Source organism: Silurus meridionalis, chromosome 3 (assembly GCF_014805685.1).
Source record: "Silurus meridionalis isolate SWU-2019-XX chromosome 3, ASM1480568v1, whole genome shotgun sequence".
Classification (NCBI taxonomy): domain Eukaryota; kingdom Metazoa; phylum Chordata; class Actinopteri; order Siluriformes; family Siluridae; genus Silurus; species Silurus meridionalis.
Window position 1 is genome coordinate 24019332 of NC_060886.1, and position 18734 is coordinate 24038065.

The window sequence follows — 18734 nt, forward strand, 5'->3', positions numbered from 1 at the left end:
TTGCAACTGACAAATGTATGTCACAAATTTCTCCTGTGCTGTGCTTGACGGTTTGGGTGTTGGTTCAGAAAGTGAGGTTTGTAAATCCATAGATCAGATCTATCATTGCCTGGTTAAAGCTGAAGCTGATGGGAGGAGGTAAGATGCTTGGAACTACACTGATGTAGATTTAAAGAGCTGCTGTCATCATTGTGCTGTTGTATTTTGATAGATCAATGCTCATATGAACAGTATTCCTGTGATGCTTCAGCAGGACGAGGAACACAAAACATTGCACAGTAAGTAGATCTTTATTCTTCAGTGTTTTGTAGTAGTACTGGAGCATAATTGATGTCAAGATCAATAAAGCTGAGACTGTATTAGTATTACTCTGATTTTAGATTTTAGACTTTTCCACAAAGCAGATTTTAGATCTAGTTCCCTATTAAGCAAGTAAGTGTTGAATAAAATCTCACTGAAATTGTTTAAAGATTTAAGTAAAACTGCAGTGTAAAGATGAACTCATTTGTCAGTTTTAACTCTAAGATCATTTACATTATTTTGCTATCGGGGGCATCAGGTTAAGATCATTCACACTATTAGAAGAGCAGTCTTATATTTATATGGATTTCTTTAGCTATATTTAATGGATTTTGGCCTTGTTACATGTTTTGTATGCAGTTTTGATAACAATTATTACGATATGTAATGTAAAGAGCAAGTGGTAGCTCAGTGTTCAAATTCACTACCAAGCTGCTATTTAGCAAGGCTCCTAATGCAATTTGGTTTAGGGTCAAATTGCATAAATGTATAAGATGGTCAAGGCATTTTGGCATTATTTACAAATAAAAATCTTGTGTATATATGTATCTGTACAGAAATGAAAAGAAGGGACAGTAAAATACATCCAGCCACAGTGGAAACCCTACAGATCAATAAAATAGAACTTAGCACCCTGATGTCACAAATAAACAAGGTGAGGCAATTGTTTTGTTTATTACTTATTATAAATTATTGATTTTAAGCCATTTAAAAATATTAATTGAATAGATTTAATATAAAAACTATATATAAAAATATACATTTTATTGCATTCTATATTTATGGCTTAGTCAGGATTAATAGAAGTGGTTTTCTAAATCTTGTTGTGTGGCAAAATGTATGTGAGCTTATTTTAACTTAAGTGCCTTCTCAATTCGGAAAGCTGAATTTTATTGACACATGAGACACTAATGGTGCTTTCTCATCCTGGTGTGCATATTTCTCAGCAGTGCCTGCTGAGAAACACACACTCACGTCTCATTTTAGTGACGTCATCAGTATTGCAACTGGGAGCACTTGCTCCACTGCACACACTTACTGCAGTGTCTTTTTTTATCACACTGCTGTGTGTGTGTGTGTGTGTGCGTGCACATCGATGGAAGACGGGGTGCAGTCTCTAGCTGTGCATGCAGTTAAAAGATGTATGTCTCTGTCGCCCTCTTTCCAGCGCTGCAACTTCTCCACCTGGATTAGAGATAACATCAAGAAAAAAGAGTGCTGCTACTATGCAGAAGATGGCAGGTACACTGCACATCATCAAATACTGCATGCATTCCAGCCTTGCATGTTCTGCTGAGTCAAGCCAGTCCAGTGTATTTAGAGATATATTTATCTTTAGGCGTGTGGTTTATTACTATGTGTATTACATTTTTTGATTATTTCTGTCACCATCAGTCAGTGTTTAACTATGAACATGTGTCTGTGTTTTTGCAATCAGAGAGGGGATCTGTATGTGTGGCTATTCGAAGTCTATGCACAAAGATGAAGCCATTAAGCCAGAGGACCACATGGGACAGTCGTACGACAAACACAGGCACATCCAGGAGGCTCCTACTGATGCATTTGGAGACATTAGCTTTGGAGGAATCGGACAGAAAGCAGGAAAGGTAAATTGGAGTTGGATTTCACTGTGAAAAAAGAGCTGCATGGAGACACTGAAATTTGATCTTTAACACAGTATGTTTGTATGTTTTTGTGTGATTCCATCCCTTTGGATCAAACCAGTATGTCCGTGTATCCACCGATACACCTGTTGAGAAGCTATACCAACTGATGATTGAGCACTGGAAGCTTCAGTCCCCTAACCTGTTAATATCAGTAACAGGAGGAGCCAAAAACTTCCACATGAAGACTGACCTGAAGAACAAGTTTCGGAGAGGATTAATTAAAGTGGCCCAAACCACAGGTATAAGCTCTTGACAAGAAAACAGCTCAAGAATGAAATAGGAAGTGTTGGAGCCCTATTATTAGTAGTAGAGTTAATATTAGTATTATTAGTAGTAGTATTAATGTTAGTATCAGTAGAGAATAAGTAAACTTATAGTTAAAATGTATTTTGCTTACTGTATATCACCTTATGATGTTTTTTTACTACTACTGTTGAGTTGGGTTTGTTTATTAGGGTTCTAGACATATATTTCTGTAAAGGTTTGATACACACTATTCTATTCTAACACCAAATAGTGAATTAATCAAAGATCCAACTGCATATTGTATAGTAAAAGCGAACTCATGAGCTTATTGTGAGTTAGCACAGGACAATCTTGCTGATTACAGAAACAGTTATATCAAAGGATTTCTGTTTTGTCTATTACAGGTGCATGGATCCTGACTGGGGGAACACACACAGGTGTAATGAAACATGTTGGGAGAGCAGTACGGGACTATAATCTAAGCAGCAATTCTATAGGGAGCCAGATTGTGGCTATTGGAATGGCTACATGGGGGGTCATCCACAACCGCCAGGCTTTAGTTCATCAAGATGTAATTACAATTCTAACTAATTTAACAAGATTTTTTATTTAGTGCTTAATTTAAGATTGTGCTTCCCAGTTAGATCTTGAATTTACTGTCTGTATGGAGATTCTGTGCATGTACTCTTAATGTCAGGCCATGTGACCGGATCTAAAATCATGTAATTGTTTTAGATTTGCTTTTGAAAGTATTTTGTATGCACATTATTTGAGTGGCAGGCCGTTCATTGGGTACCTGGGCCTTTTGTGGGAACTTATGCGAATGAATCCACCTCTTAATCCCACCACTATCACGTCGCAATTATAGAAGCTATCAATACTATTCAAAAATGTAATATAACAGCGCGTGGCATTACAGAGAGAGAGGTGTTTCACATATGGAGAGTGAATACCATTTTACTAAAGCAAGAAACCCAGTTAAGACAACTCCAAACATCCACACTACCACCGCAACTGTGCCACCTACATTATTTGGAGCAGTTCAGAATCAATATTTGTCTAATAACATGACAAAAACATAAAAGATTTAATAAAATACAACCTACTCAACAGAGATGCATACTTATAATTTGCACCATTCATCACAGGCTGTAATCCAATGGCTCGTATTCACTGGTCTGGAAGTGGCAAACAAACCTTTTCCTGGGCTGAGACAAGCTAGTTAGCTTCAGGGTTGGCCGACCTCTTCTCACGATGTCTACCTTTTCTTGAAAATGTATTTTTACGTATGTCCAAAACCAAATCAATTTCTTTTCCTCAGTAGGCATAAAAAAAGTCTAACTCAGATGTATTAATGTGTGCAGAGTGCTACAGACGTGTTTTGTCAGTTTAACTTAGCTGTAACAGCTTTCCAACTGTTAGTAACTTGACCAATCAATCAGAAGACAGAAAAATTATGACACTATTCTGGACCAGCTAGCTGGCCCTCTAAGGCAAATTTGAAATCCGATTGGAGAAAAAATCTAACATCCACATACACGTTCTGGAAGCAGTGCAGCCAAAAGAAACGCTACGAAATGAAGAGAATAAACTGTTGGGAATAAATAAATACAAATTCACAAATATTAGAATTTAGGTTGTAAATGGAGGTCAGTGCTTCTGATAGTTTAGGCCAGCAGAGAAGGCTTTGCTATCCCTGACCGCCCGCGACTGCATTATTCAGTTCAGGATGACTATCCTGGGAACCTTGGATGTGAGGCAGAGATAGGCCTATAACAATACAGCATGCACATTCAAACACTCATTCACATCTAGTGGGCAATTTACGAGTAACCAATCCACCTGGCAAGTCTTTTAGGCATGGGAAAAAACAGGAAAATCATAAGAAAACCCACATTATTTGACTGATGATAGGCTATCTGTGTGTCTATCTGTCCGACTATCTGGCCGTCACACTGACTATTGCACACTTTTTCAGGGTCGCTTTCCTGCTCATTATTATTTAGATGAAGTTGGCCAGGGGGAATTATCCTGCCTGGATGTTAACCACTCTCACTTCCTGCTAGTGGATGATGGAACATCTGGCAAATATGGGGCTGAGATTGAACTTCGTGGGCGGCTGGAGAAACTGATCTCTGAAAAGCCTTTAGAAAACCAAGGTGAGTTAAACAAACTGATGGCTTGAAAGACATGCTTTTATCACTAAAATTGCTGTATGAAGCCATGTGAAACAGAAAGAAATACACATTGAGACAACTTTAATCCATCGACCGCTAGCGAGAGTGGGGCATCTCACATGGGCGAGAGATACGCTCATCCCAGCTGCGCATCGAACGTATCATACACTGCTGCCTGTGCCTGTTGCACGTAATTTTAAATATATTATTACAATTTTGTTGTATTGCTATCGTCATCGTAAGATCGAAAAATCGTAAGTCGAACCACCATAACTTGGGGACCATCTGTATATATATATATATATATATATATATATATATATATATATATATATATATACACCCAAATATAAGCCGCACCCACTGAATTTTACAAATATTTTTATTTTGAACATAAATAAGCCGCACCTGTCTATAAGCCACAGGTGTCTACATTGAAACTAATGAACTTTACTCAGGCTTTAATGAAAGACAGTGTCTGTTACACGGCTTGTAACAAAACGGCAGCCTACCATGAAAGTCATTGTTCACTGTCTTCCTCCTTCCTTTCACAACTATTTCTATCGGGAGTTTTTCTTTTGACATCATCGTGCGTTCAAATATCACCATCGGTGAACCTTTTGCCCGATGCCGTGCAGCTCAGAACAGAGGTGAAGTGTATTTTTTCATGCCCGGTTGTTTTCAGTGTGACGAATGATTCGCATTTCCTGTTGACAGTCCGAGTGAGCGGCAGGTCAATTGTCAGAGGAACCCTTGTGGAGACTTACAGAAAACGATTAATTTCTGTCATTGCCAACAAAGGGTATATTACAAAGTATTGAGATGAACTTTCGTTATTGACCAAATATATATATACTGTATTTTCCGGACTATAAGCCTCTACTTTTTTCCCACGCTTTGAACCCTCGGCTTAAACAATGAAGCGGCTAATTTATGGATTTTTCCAGGGTTTTTCCCAGTTTCGCAAGCTTCGAACCAAAAAACTAAACCTCAAAACATTAAACCAATGAAATTGCCAAAAGAGTTCAGGTGAACAAACGAAACTCTTTATATCAAATCGGGTGCGCTCCCACTGAATCGGGCCGCACCACATCATAAATATGGATGACTTTTTACACACTGTTGCTGGTAGTTTGGCCCATTCCTCCATGCAGATCTCCTCTAAAGCAGTGATGTTTTGGGGCTGTCGCTGGGCAACATGTTTTTTTTAACTCCCTACAAAAGATTTTTTATGGGGTTGAGATCTGGAGAATGGCTATGCCACTCCAGGACCTTGAAATGCTTCTTACAAAGCCACTCCTTTCATCTTTAATGCCCTTGCTGATGGAAGAAGGTTTTCACTCAAAATCTCAAGATACATGGCCCCATTCATCAGGGATCATCATCCTGGTCCCTTTGCAGAAAAACAGCCACAAAGCATGATGTTTACTCCCCCATGCTTCACAGTAGTTATGGTGTTCTTTGGATGCAAAGCATTCTTTCTCCTCCAAACAGTTGAGTTCTATTTTGGTTTCATCTGACCATATGACATTCTCCCAATCCTCTTCTGAATCATCCAAATGCTCTCTAGCAAACTTCAGACGGGCCCGGACATGTACTGGCTTAAGCAGGGGGACACGTCTGGCACTGCAGGATTTGAGTCCCTGGTGGCGTAGTGTGTTACTGATGGTAGCCTTTGTTACTTTGGTCCCAGCTCTATGCAGGTCATTCACTAGGTCCCCCCGTGTGGTTCTGGGATTTTTGCTCACCGTTCTTGTGATTTTTAGTGGTCTTGTATGTCTTCCATTTTCTAATAATTGCTCCCACAGTTCATTTCTTCACACCAAGCTGCATACCTATTGCAGATTCAGTCTTCCCAGCCTGGTGCAGGTCTACAATTTTGTTTCTGGTGTCCTTTGATAGCTCTTTGGTCTTGGCCATAGTGGAGTTTGGAGTCTGACTGTTTGAGGTTGTGGGCAGGCGTCTTTTATACTGATAACGAGTTCAAACTGGGGCAGAGGGATGAAGGTCTCCGAGCCCCTTGGGGCCACCTCTCAGGTGGTCCTGTTCGAGGAGCTCCTAGAGGTAGTGACCTGTGCCATCGCCAAGCTTAAGATAGAATGACCGGCTGATCAGCAGAAGGCTCGTCCACCTAGCGAGCAACCCACGTCACTGCCTCCGCCCCGGGGCATGCCTTTTTTCCAGACCTGCACTGAGGTGTCCAGGTTGTGGGCTAGACCCCCTTCAGCCCCAAGATGACGTTATATTCCAATTTAGTAGGACTGTTCCCTCTGAAGTTTTGGGGCATCAGCATTCTAAATTAAATCGATGATTAGTTCATACTGGCTCAATCAGAGCAACTGGCAGTCCAACATCGAGATGTCATTATTGCCCACATGAAGGAACTGGGGTTAAGGATGAATGCCAAAAAGAGTGTGCTTTCTCCATCACAGAGAACCATGTACTTTGGGGTCTTTTGGGATTTGACCCTTATGCGGGCACATCTGTCTCCGGCTCCTGCCGAGTCCATTTTTAATACACCCCCGCCTAGAGGGAGCGCAGCTAGTTAGGACTCAAAAGAGTAGGAGATCTTCAGGCCCTTTTTGTTGCCCCTTCCCTCCTGGATTTTACTCCAGGCCTGGCCAGTGCCTTCCTCTACCTTAGATCAGGGTATGTTCCCAAAGTACTTTCGGTCATCCCACAACTTAAAAGGCTCCAGGCATTCTCTCCTCCTCCCTTTTAGGCCCCAGACCAGGAGAAGCTTAACCAACTGTGTCTAGTGTGAGCACTGGACATATATGAAGACGGAGCAGCTGTTCGTCTGCTATGGCCCTCCGAAAAGCGGGCTCCGTGAGAAAAAGCAGACGCTTAGCAGATGGATTGTGGATGCAATTTTCACCTTTAATTAGTCCTCTGGTCTCCCCACTCCATTTGTGGTCAGAGCGCACTCTGAAGTGTGGCGGCCTCTAAGGCCTTGTCCTCTGGAGTTTTCCCTTCAGGACATTTACAATGCTGCGGGCTGGTCCACCCTGCTGACCTTTGACAGGTTCTATAGCCTCGGCCTTAGTGCCATTCGTGGCCCTTCTGTCCTGTCCAGCTGTACACTAGGCAGGAATTGATCATTCTGTTTGAATGGACTCTCATTCCCAAATCGTTCCGACACAGCTCGAGTTCCTGAAGGGGAACATCTACAGGTTACATATGCAACCATGGTTTCCTAAAGGGAACGAGACGCTGCGTATCGATGTCACACTACCTGCATCCTGAAACACTTCATTTTCCTATCAAAAGCTGCCACTGCTTTTACTCCATGTGCTTTTAAGCTTTCTGGTCGTGGCATCACCCTTTCCATTTGGACTGATTATACATGTGATTCAGAGCGTGGACAACACAGAGGCATTCCCAAAGCGTTCCGACGCAGCGTCTCGTACAATCGACATTTGTGATCATCAACATTTGAACACTACATTTATTTAAATAATTAAATAAAATGCCTGCTTGATTAAATAATAGATAAAAGGATATTTTAATTAAATATTTTATTAAAATAAAATGGAATAAATCAAATTAATAAAATATTTTTTTTATTATATTGATTCAATTGTGTAATCAATTAAATTGGCCCAAATAAAATTGAATAAATACAATTAAATAAATGAAAAACTTAAATAAAATAGTTTACATTTGTTAGACCCTATTTGGGTAATACACATGTATGTAAGTGTGTGTGTGTGTGTGTGTGTGTGTGTGTGTGTGTGTGTGTGTGTGTGTGTGTGTGTGTGTTTATTATTATTACAATGTCTTTGTACATTTCTAACAAATTACAGTCTTCAAATATGTAGTAATGTTTCAACAGTTTTGTCTAATAGACAAATAATCATTCTTACCAGATAGTCAACTGAAGATTCCAGTCGTGTGTGTGGTACTAGATGGTGGACCAGGAACACTAAATGTGAGATCAAATTTATGTTATTTTTAAACCAACTGTAAAGAAAGTGCACTTTCTATTTTGTGCTTAAACCACTGATCACTTCCCACAGACAATCTACAACTCCATGATAAACAGCACTCCATGTGTTGTTTTGGAAGGTTCTGGGCGTGTGGCTGATGTCATTGCCAATGTAGCTGGCCTACCATTGTCTAAGATCACAATTGCGCTTATCAAACGACTGCTAAACAAGTTTTTTGCAGAGGAGTACGAGAAATTTTCCGAACTGCAGATCATTGAGTGGACCAAAAAGGTTGGCACTAATAGTTGTGGTATAGCACTATGCAAGATGTATACATTTTCCACAAAATATTAATATTTATTATACAATTAAGTACCATTTGTATTGATATAGTTTTTACAAATTTATAATTATAATTGAAAATTATATAATTACTGATGGTGACTACTGTTTGTAAGTACATAAATTCCAATGTTAGCATTTAAGTGTAAAATACTCAATATAATACAGTATTATGTAATATAATATATAATTTAGTTTTTTAATATATCATTTATATTATATTATATTATATTATATTATATTATATTATATTATATTATATTATATTATATTATATTATATTATAATGAATATCCTGTTTACACACTATTGGCTTCATATTTTTAAGCCTGATTAAAATTAATTTTTTTAATTAGTGGAAAACTTCCAGCAACATTTTATTTTACATTAAAGTGTAAAAAAACATAAATCACATTTATTTTGGAGAATCCAGTAACAGCTACACCAGGTGTCTAGCTACAGATTACCTTATCATATGTAACTACCTAACATTTTTCCATATTTTGCACAGATTCAAGACATTGTCCAGATCCCCCAGCTGTTAACTGTGTTCCGCATTGACGAAGAAAAAAACAATGATGTGGATCTAGCTATACTCCAAGCTTTCCTAAAAGGTGCTATTTGATTTGATTATTTCCATCTTGGTATCCAGCTTGCCCTACATTAGCTGGAAATACTCAGAGGTTTAATACTCAGAGGAATTCAACTATAAGGAATATAGTGCCCTAATGGAAATTTTAGCCAACAAAGTCTGGTGCAGCTTTATGCTTTCATTAGTGCCTATGGATTTAACATACTGTAGTCCATTATCTGCAAGTTTTCCACAGAGTCTGCTGAATTGCTTATTATTATTAAACCTCTAAGCTATGAACTTTTTGATGGAGGGCATGTGTTTTTTTATTAGAATATCATAAAACCTTTACTGTTTTATTATATTTACTGGATAATGCATTAGGATAATAGAGATTATAAAGTGTTGGTAATTAAAGAAGAACAAAAAAGGGAAATTTGTTTCTCAACAACATCTCAACAGCACCCCGGTGCAGTGACAGTGTGAGCAGGGAGAGACAGCTGCAGCTGGCTGTGGCCTGGAACCGGGTAGACATTGCAGAGAGCGAGATATTTACTGAAGAAAGTAAATGGAAGGTCAGTTGAATATTTATACCTTAACACTAGTGAATTCATATTTGCATTCTTAATAATTGTATGGTTAGGAATATGGGTTTCTTCCCACTTTGTTTAGCACAAAATCCAATCACACTAGATTTGTTTATTTAAATGTGTTCATTTCAAATTAAATGTTTTTTGTTAAAATAACATTCCATAGACTAATTTAAAACAGATCTGTAATAATCCATACCTGCCACAGTGGATTATCCATCTCCATACCTCCCTGTCCTCTAAATCTGCCTCTTTCAACCCAATTAACATAATGACAAAATAAAATGAACATACCAAAAATATAGCTCAAAAAAATCCATATCACCCAATACAACTTTAGGTTACTTACGTAACCCCGGTTCTCTGATAACAGGAGTGAGGTATCTTATTATGGGAATCGCTTTGGGCGTGACCAATCCTGGAAGCATCAATCACACCACGTCTGTCGGCTGACAGACCAATCACGACAGTGATGCGGGAGTCCCGCCTCCCTATATACACCGCTGCTGACGGTCCCTGCCTCATTCTCACATATTTCTTCTCCATGCACTGCAAGGAGGGAAGTGTGGTGAGATACCTCACTCCTGTTATCAGAGAACCGGGGTTACGTAAGTAACCTAAAGTTCTCTTTCAAACATTTGTTCGGTATCTCAATATGGGATATAGACAACTCCCGAATTGCAGATATGCTGTCTGAAGCTAGTGTCAACTAACTCAGTGATGTGATAAAATTAGATTATCCCTCTCACCGAAAAGAGCGGAAATGTGAGAGAAATGACAAACATCCGATCCATGATGTTTCATCATCCATTGTCATTCCCTATCATACACACGTATACATACACAAATATACATATACACATATATATACAAATACATCCATATATATATATATATATATATATATATATATATATATATATATATATATATATATATATATATATTACACACTCAGGACGGAATGAGCCAGCGAAGGCTCCGTGACGTCCAGCCTATAAAAACGGACAAAAGTGTGCGGCGAAGCCCAGCATGCTGCTGCACAAATGTCCTGAATCGAAACGCCCTTAAAAAGTGCCCACAAAGTGGCCAAGCCTCGGGTGCTATGAGCCCTCAGGCCTTCTGGAGGGTTAAGACCCACACTATTATAACTCAATATTTCCCAGGCGCTGCCGGGAAACAGGTTTTCCTTTACGAGAATCAGCCCATGAAACAAACAGCTGACTACTCCGTCTCAACCTTTTGTCCTGTCAACATAGTGACGTAACGCACGGACAGGGCACAGACAGTGAAGCTGCTCTTCCTCTGCTGAGGAAAAAAGAGGTGGATGAAAAGCCATTAAATCCACCTGTCTGACTCACTCACCTTAGGGATAAATGCCGGATTAGTCTTGAGAGTCACTCGTGAGAAATCCATAGCAAAACGCATACAGGAGTTATAAACTGACAAAGCATGAAGTTCACTAACCCGCTTCACGGTAGAAAGAGCCAACAACAAAGCAACCTTCAGCGACAGGAGCTTTAAATCAATACTCTCTATCAGCTCAAAAGGAGGCTGAGAGAGTGCATTTAGGAAAACTGGGATTTAGGACACTGAGATTCATCCTCTCACGGGCCAGGCCCAGAGAGCTACTCTGTCCGGTGCCGGGTGAAAAATCTCTTAGCGCGCTTGGGAGATTAGATCCCTGCGCAACGGAAGAGGCCAGGGACGATTGTGCAGGAGTTGGAATATCTCAGTCAGCCACAATTTCCCTGGCCAGTTGGAGCGATTAGTATTACAGAGTGACCGCTTCTCTTACTCTTTTTTAAAGTCGGCACGATCAAACTCAGTGGAGGAAATGCGCAAAGCAGAACGTTTGGCCACGGGTGGGCTAACGCATCCACACCCATAGGTGCACTGTTTGTCACCAGAGAAAAGAATAAGGGGCAATGAGTGTTTTCGTGCGAGGCGAAGAGATCTACGGCAGCCCGGCCGAATCTCTCCCATAACAGGTTCACCACCTGAGGATGGAGAGACCACTCCCCGTACAGGGGATTTCCCCTGGACAAGAGATCCGCCCCCGCATTCATCACTCCCGGCACATTAGCCGCTCGCAGCAACAGGAAGTGCTCCATGCCTCATACCATGAGATCTCGCGCTAAACTGTGAAGTCGAGGAGAGTGCGTTCCGCCCTGACGATTTATGTACGCCACCGTCGTCGTGTTGTCTGATCTGACCAATACGTGGTGACTCCGAAGAAACTGCACAAAATGTTTCAAAGCTAGAAACACTGTTAACAGCTCCAGAAAGTTTATGTGCGTGTCCTGAAGCAAAACGGGCCATTTCCCTTTCGCTACCCTGCCCTTGCACACTGCACCCCAACCCATGAGCGATGCATCCGTCGTCACTACTTTTCTCAGGGAAACAGCTCCCAGCAGGGTTCCCGAGCCGAGAAAAGCGTGATTTTTCCAGTGAAGGAGAGCGCGTAAGCACAGTTGTGGGAGAGCGAGTGGGAGTGAGGAAAAAGGACAGCCACAACAGGTCGGTTTACAGGCGTCACCGCCGTTTTTATTTAATGATTTCTTTTGTTCACTGGTGTCTGGTCGCACAGCACTCAACCGGCACTTCTGGCACACACACATACACACCCATGCCTCCACTTACTTCTGCTTTTATGCGCCTCCTGATCACTGAAAAAGAGAGCACAGACATCAGGTCTTATTAGCTGCAGGTGAGGCAAATCCCCGTTTCGTTTATTCTGAAGCCTAAGCCAGTCAGGTGAGACAAAAGCACACTCGTATCCACCTCCGCTTGCTGCCGTGACGGAGCGCAAAGGAGATGACCGTCCAAATACGCTGACACTCTGAGACCCGCTGCTCTCAGCGGTGACAGTGCAGCTTCGACACATTTGGAAAAGATCCTGGAGCCAGCCCGAACGGAACCGTCAAATATTCGTATGCTGTGCCCCGATAGACAAAGCGTAGGAATTTCCTGTGTGCCGGATTAATGCTTATGTGAAAATACGTGTCCTTCAGATCCACTGATGGAAACCAGTCTCTGGGACGAATAACACTGTACAAAGCTTTTAATGTGAGCATTTTGAACTTGTACTTTCTGAGGTGTTTGTTGAGGTTTCGTAAATCCAGAATGGGACGGAGACCCCCCCTTTTTTTTGTGAACGACAAAGTACCGGGAGTAAAAACCGAGCTGGCTGTCCTCTCACGGCACTGATCGAATTACCCCTTTGCTCAATAAGGAGGTTATTTCGTCTTCCAAAACCTGAGCTGATTCGCCCTCTGCTGTCAACCAAATCACGCCACTGAAAAGCGGTGGTCTCACGGCAAATTGCAGGCGATATCCCCGCTGTATTGTGGATAAAACCCAAGGATGAACTGTGCATGCGTGCCAACTCTCCGTGCGAGCAGAGAGTGGGCCGCTGCGGCTCTCGCTCACCGACGGCACGGTGGCAGCGGAGCCGGGGGTTGCAACTCTGGTTCAAGTTTTATTGTGTGTTCTTTTGTACTTTTTTTACACACGTTTGTGCCCTCGGCCCACTGCCTGGATGCAAAGAACAAATCTTTATTGTTTGGGAATGAACATGGAACTTTCTGCTCTCTCTCTTGTATAACCCTGCGGGTGGAGAGGGGAGAAGTAACTTTCCGGGCACAGGGGGAACTGGTGCCAACACTCCAAATGGAGAAATTTCGTCCGCTGAACATAGTCTTTGAAACACTTCCCAACGCTTTTTCGCTGGAGTGGGAGGACAAGACTCCTGAGATGAGTCGAGGGGTGCTACAGAAACTCAGAGAGTGCCGCCTCTTTTGACCCAAAATCAGACCACAGGTTAGGTTGCCTGCCTTGAGGGTCCCTGAGGGACCACTGGGCCTAGCCACTGCCGCTGCAAAAGAGGCCTTGCTCCTGGGCTGGGGCTGTTTTTGGTGAGCCTCCACACGCATTGACTGCTGGGGTGGGGGTTGGGGGTTGGTGAAATACGGACGTGCGGGTTGGGGGGGCGAGCAGGAGGCTTTCTTGGGAGGCATGAAGGCCTCAAATGCTTCACCATCTTTTTTTCCCAGAAAAGGGCTTTCGGCTCTATCGGGGCATCAAGGAACTCCACCTTCTCCCTCTCCGATAAGCCCGTCAAACCCAACCACAGGGCTCTTTCGCCCACCACAGCGAGGCCCATAATGGGCCGCAGCTCTGGACCGCACATCTCCAAATCCTCCATATTGTGCACCTTCAGTCTAGAGAAACCCTTAACGGGCACTCTATGTGAGAAGGGTTTGTCCCAAAAACGACTAATTTCTGTGACACACGCCAGTACAGCAGGAATCAGCTGCTTAACTGGGGAAGTGCGCAATGGCAAACCCTTGATGGGAAAAGAGCGCAGTGCGGGCAGCACTCGGGGTTAGCGAGCACAGTTTGTGCGTGTCGAACTCCTAAGCACACAATGCACAGGGGATGAGAGTCTTTAGCCAAAATCGTAGACCCGCATGCACACGGTCGGGATTGATCTTTCCCCGCCATGCAACTGGATGAGCTCGCAGTCGCCATAACGGAGGTGCAATCACTGGGAAAAAATAAACAAGATCACGACAATGTGCTTCTCGAAAAAGGGTCTCGAACGATATTTCACTATTCGCTCAATGCGAGGTGAAAAGAAAGAAAGAAAATAAAAAAACAGTGAATATTCTCCTCAAGAAGCAGCCGTGCTCAAAGACATACCTTAACGGCTTGTCTGTGAACAGTTAAGTGACCACACCCTAGAGGATCTGCTGAGGATAGCTTCCTAAAAGGATCTTCACGGGGAAGAGAACAAGAATGAGGCAGGGACCGTCAGCAGCGGTGTATATAGGGAGGCAGGACTCCCGCATCACTGTCGTGATTGGTCTGTCAGCCGACAGACATGGTGTGATTGATGCTTCCAGGATTGGTCACGCCCAAGGCGATTCCCATAGTGAGATACCGAACGAATGTTTGAAAGAGAACCATTATTGTATTGTATTTACTTAAGCTAAAACACTAAGCAAATAAATACAAATGAGAGTATTTCAATAATAATATCCAACTATTTCATGTGATTTTCTCCTCAGTCCTGTGATCTGCACCAGGCCATGTTCTCTGCCCTGGTGGGCCATAAGGCTGATTTTGTACGTCTGCTGCTGGAGAATGGGCTATGCATTGTTCAGTTCCTTGAACTAAAAGATACACTGTGTGACCTCTATAAGCATCTTCCTAGCTGTCTGTTTTTGCGCAAACTGGCCAAGCGAGCGCAAGGAAGCCAGAAAATTTCCCTGAGCCATGTGGCTGCTGAAGTGCGGCACATACTGGGCAGCTTTACACAACCACTTTACCCCCTAATGCAGCCGCATCACAAAATAGAGATATCCAGTGATGACAGTGATGACAAAGTTCCTACAGTGAGTATGAATGATGCCATAGAGACTTACATCTCCCACTTTTACATTCTTTACTTCAATGCAGTTATTGAAAACGTTATTATGTAGTAATTACCATGTAATACTGTATTTGAATTATTGAATAATATGCATTAAAAAAGATAATGCATGTTTATCTCCACATTTTGGTCAAGAGTAGAGTAAGTGCAAGTGTTTGAATGCTTTAACATAAACATGATCAAGCTAAAAAAATCTGTGACATTTGATCGAACAAATCACTTTTTTTTTTGGCTTTACAGACCACAGACCAAAGCCAAGTTCGAGCGCTAGAGACAGTCCATGATGCAGGCAGAGATCTGTTCCTTTGGTGTGTGCTGCATAATCAGAAAGACCTGGCAGAGATCATCTGGGAACAGGTTCAAATATGTTATCTCTTAGAATAACATAAATCTAAGGTTAGGTTGTTCTTTCTGGGAAAATAGCTTTAGAAGCCTAATTAACACTGAATTATTATAGTAATAGCTGTTAAGTAAAATAAACAGTCCATAATGATAAAAAGTTAAATTACAGCTCTAGTGAAAAGATTCAGATTTTAAAAGCTTCCTGTAATTGTTGCCAAATTTGTTAAAACTGTGGTCATAGACATTATTTACTATTTCAAGTTTGGTGATGACAAGGCAAGTATTCTTCCTAACCGCATTTTAACATTTGAATATTCTATACAGTGAATTAGTGGTGGATGATGTACAAAAAACAATTAGGTTATGTTACATAAGGTAAAATATCACTCCAGTAAAAGTGCTCCCTTTAAACCTTTATTTGAGCAAAAGTACAAAAGAATTTGCCTTTACTATGTACTATGACTTATTGTGGCTATAAAGTCCTATTATCATTTATGTCACATAATCAACTCAGTTTATGTGAAAAGACTGTAATGTTACTCTTAGCACACCAATCTATTAATAGAATGATATTAATGAGTCAAACACTGATTGAATTCTATAAAAATTATCCTAAGCCCAAAATCTTTTTTTATCTACTTCAAAAAAAAAAAAAGGAGTTTTAAGTAATTTTTTAACTACTTCAAAAAATCACCAAATAAGGCCACAGATGTTGTGGCAAGTTAGATTCAGGTCCATTATTTATTATTTTAAAAGATTTTTGCTTGCTGTTGAACTGACTGAACTGTATTGTCATGCTAAGTAGATCAGTAGATCAGTAGATCAGCATTTAAACAAGTTCAAAACAGAATGCATGCTCTATGCTGATTGGTGGTTTTTATCCACTCATAAATCAAAAGGAAAGACTGATTTTGCAGTGTAGTTGAGTAAAATGTTTACAAAGATTACAAATATATTTAACTTTAAAATGTAGTGAAGTGAAAGTAATAGTCTCCCCATGTGGAAACACTTCAGTAAAGTACAGATATGCGAAAAGAGCTACTTAAGTACAGTAACAGTATGCACCATAACAGTAAATGTCACTCCTTTGCCTTCTCTTTACTAACATTTGTAAATACTTGACTAGATGTACAAAACAACCCCAAATCCAAAATAGTTGCGACACAGTGTAAAATGTTAATCAAAACATAATGCAATGATTTGCAAATCTCATAAACTAATATTTTATTCACAGTAGAACATAGAAAACATGTCAAATGCTTAAACTAAGGAAATATACCGTTTTAAGGAAGAAATAAGGTCATTTTGAATTTGTTGTTGCAACATGTTTAAATAGTAGAGCAGACCTGGGCAAACTACGTCCCGTGGGCCACATCCGGCCCTTTATGCGTCCCTGACCGGCCCGCATGAGGCCAATCATAAATTATAGGATGCACCGAAAATTCGGCGAAATACTTAAATCACGAAACACAATTGTAATGCCACAATTAAAAAGCGCAGCCAGCACACACTTATCTGGATAAAAGCCAACATGTCTGCGGTGTGGACTTATTTCAATATCTCGGAGAAAGACCCACGGATAGCAATTTGCAAAACATGCAATGCTAAAATTTCAAGAGGGTTTGTATCTGCAAAGAGTTTCTCCATGTCGGGTTTGAAATACCTACATTAGCACTTTCAAGTTTGTAGAATTTGAGTTATATTTATATTAAGTTTGTAATCTTGCGTACCAGGGTAGATTTATTCATTACTAGAGACTCAAAGCACTTTTGTACGTCGCTCTGTATAAGGGCGTCTGCTAAATGCCACAAATGTAAAAAATGTAAATGTTTAATTTATCACCTGAAATTCAACCATCTCGATTGCCATTCTAAATATGAAACTTCACACCCCCAGAGATGCAGCCGTCAGGACAAGTTATGTAATTTCTCACAAAATCGGCAGAAAACATCGGCGTTATTTGACAGAGAGTTTATTAAGGAATGCTTATTGGACTCTTAAAATTGTTTTTGTTTTCTTATTTGACCTATACATCACAATTTCACACTGCCTAATATAACTATTTACAGAATAGTTTTATTTTTCCGATTATCAGTACCAGCTATTCAAAATATATAATTTTACAATGGAAGAAAGTTGAGCAGAATTAAGTTAAAGTTATCGTTGGTGTGGCTCTCTGACACAATTCAGGTTTCTCATGTGGCCCCTTGTAAAAATTACTCCATCTATTACAATAGCATGAGTTAGTGGTAGAGGAGTGCTGAATTGCCTGCCTGCAGTCTTTTACCATTTAAAATCTTTTGGTACCTCATAAAATGAAAAACACAACAAAGAACACCCAGAACTGTTGAGCAGCTAAAATGCTGTATCAGACACATACCTTTCCCAAATCTTTAGCAACTAGTCTCCTTAGTTCCCAGATGTAAACAGACAGAAGACATGATGCTGCACAGTGGTACACATTGTCCCTGTTCCAATATTATTTGAGACCTGTTGCAGCCATCAAATTCAAAATGATATTATTTTATCCTTAAATTGGTATACGTATTCTCATTTAAAACTTTCAATGTTTTTTGTTTTATTGTGAATACAAAATGGATTTATGACATTTGCTAATTATTGCATTGTGTTTTTATTTACATTTTGCACATTGTTTTTTGGATTTGGGGTTGTAGAGCTTGTTGACCAGTAAGGAAGCATACTATATACCTATAGACTTAAGCACACACAAAGACACCAATCAGTTTAAAAAGTGTTATATACAATTAAAGAGTTTGTGTGTGCATGTCTGTCTACAGTGCAATGATTGCATTGCTGCTGCTCTGGCTGCCAGTAAAATTTTGAAGAAGCTTGCCCAGGAGGGAGGAGATAATGGAGAAGACGCTGGATCAATGAGAGAACATGCAAATTACTATGAGAAACAAGCCATCGGTATAGTGAAATATACACACATCAGATTTTTCTTCATCAGATTCACTTCAATTAATTACTTGCCATTAAAATTGAGATAAAATAATAAATACCACTAACAGTCACAATACACACTGTATATATATATATATATATATATATATATATATATATATATATATATATATACATATACATATAGTGTGTTTATGTTCTTGAACTG

General features: G+C 40.4%; 1 protein-coding gene across 1 annotated transcript in view; it reads left to right on the forward strand.

The window, feature by feature from the left end:
• Positions 1-241: 241 nt before the first annotated feature.
• The window catches only part of trpm2 (transient receptor potential cation channel, subfamily M, member 2), a 38371-nt gene continuing 19878 nt past the window's right edge, over positions 242-18734 (forward strand). Inside the window, exons 1-14 of the mRNA XM_046839525.1 lie at positions 242-278; positions 858-955; positions 1469-1542; positions 1739-1907; positions 2026-2206; positions 2618-2784; positions 4192-4372; positions 8260-8321; positions 8410-8610; positions 9173-9275; positions 9695-9807; positions 14895-15221; positions 15500-15616; positions 18400-18532. Of these exons, the coding sequence (XP_046695481.1) occupies positions 242-278; positions 858-955; positions 1469-1542; positions 1739-1907; positions 2026-2206; positions 2618-2784; positions 4192-4372; positions 8260-8321; positions 8410-8610; positions 9173-9275; positions 9695-9807; positions 14895-15221; positions 15500-15616; positions 18400-18532 (1963 nt within the window). The remainder of the gene's footprint in view (positions 279-857; positions 956-1468; positions 1543-1738; positions 1908-2025; positions 2207-2617; positions 2785-4191; positions 4373-8259; positions 8322-8409; positions 8611-9172; positions 9276-9694; positions 9808-14894; positions 15222-15499; positions 15617-18399; positions 18533-18734) is intronic.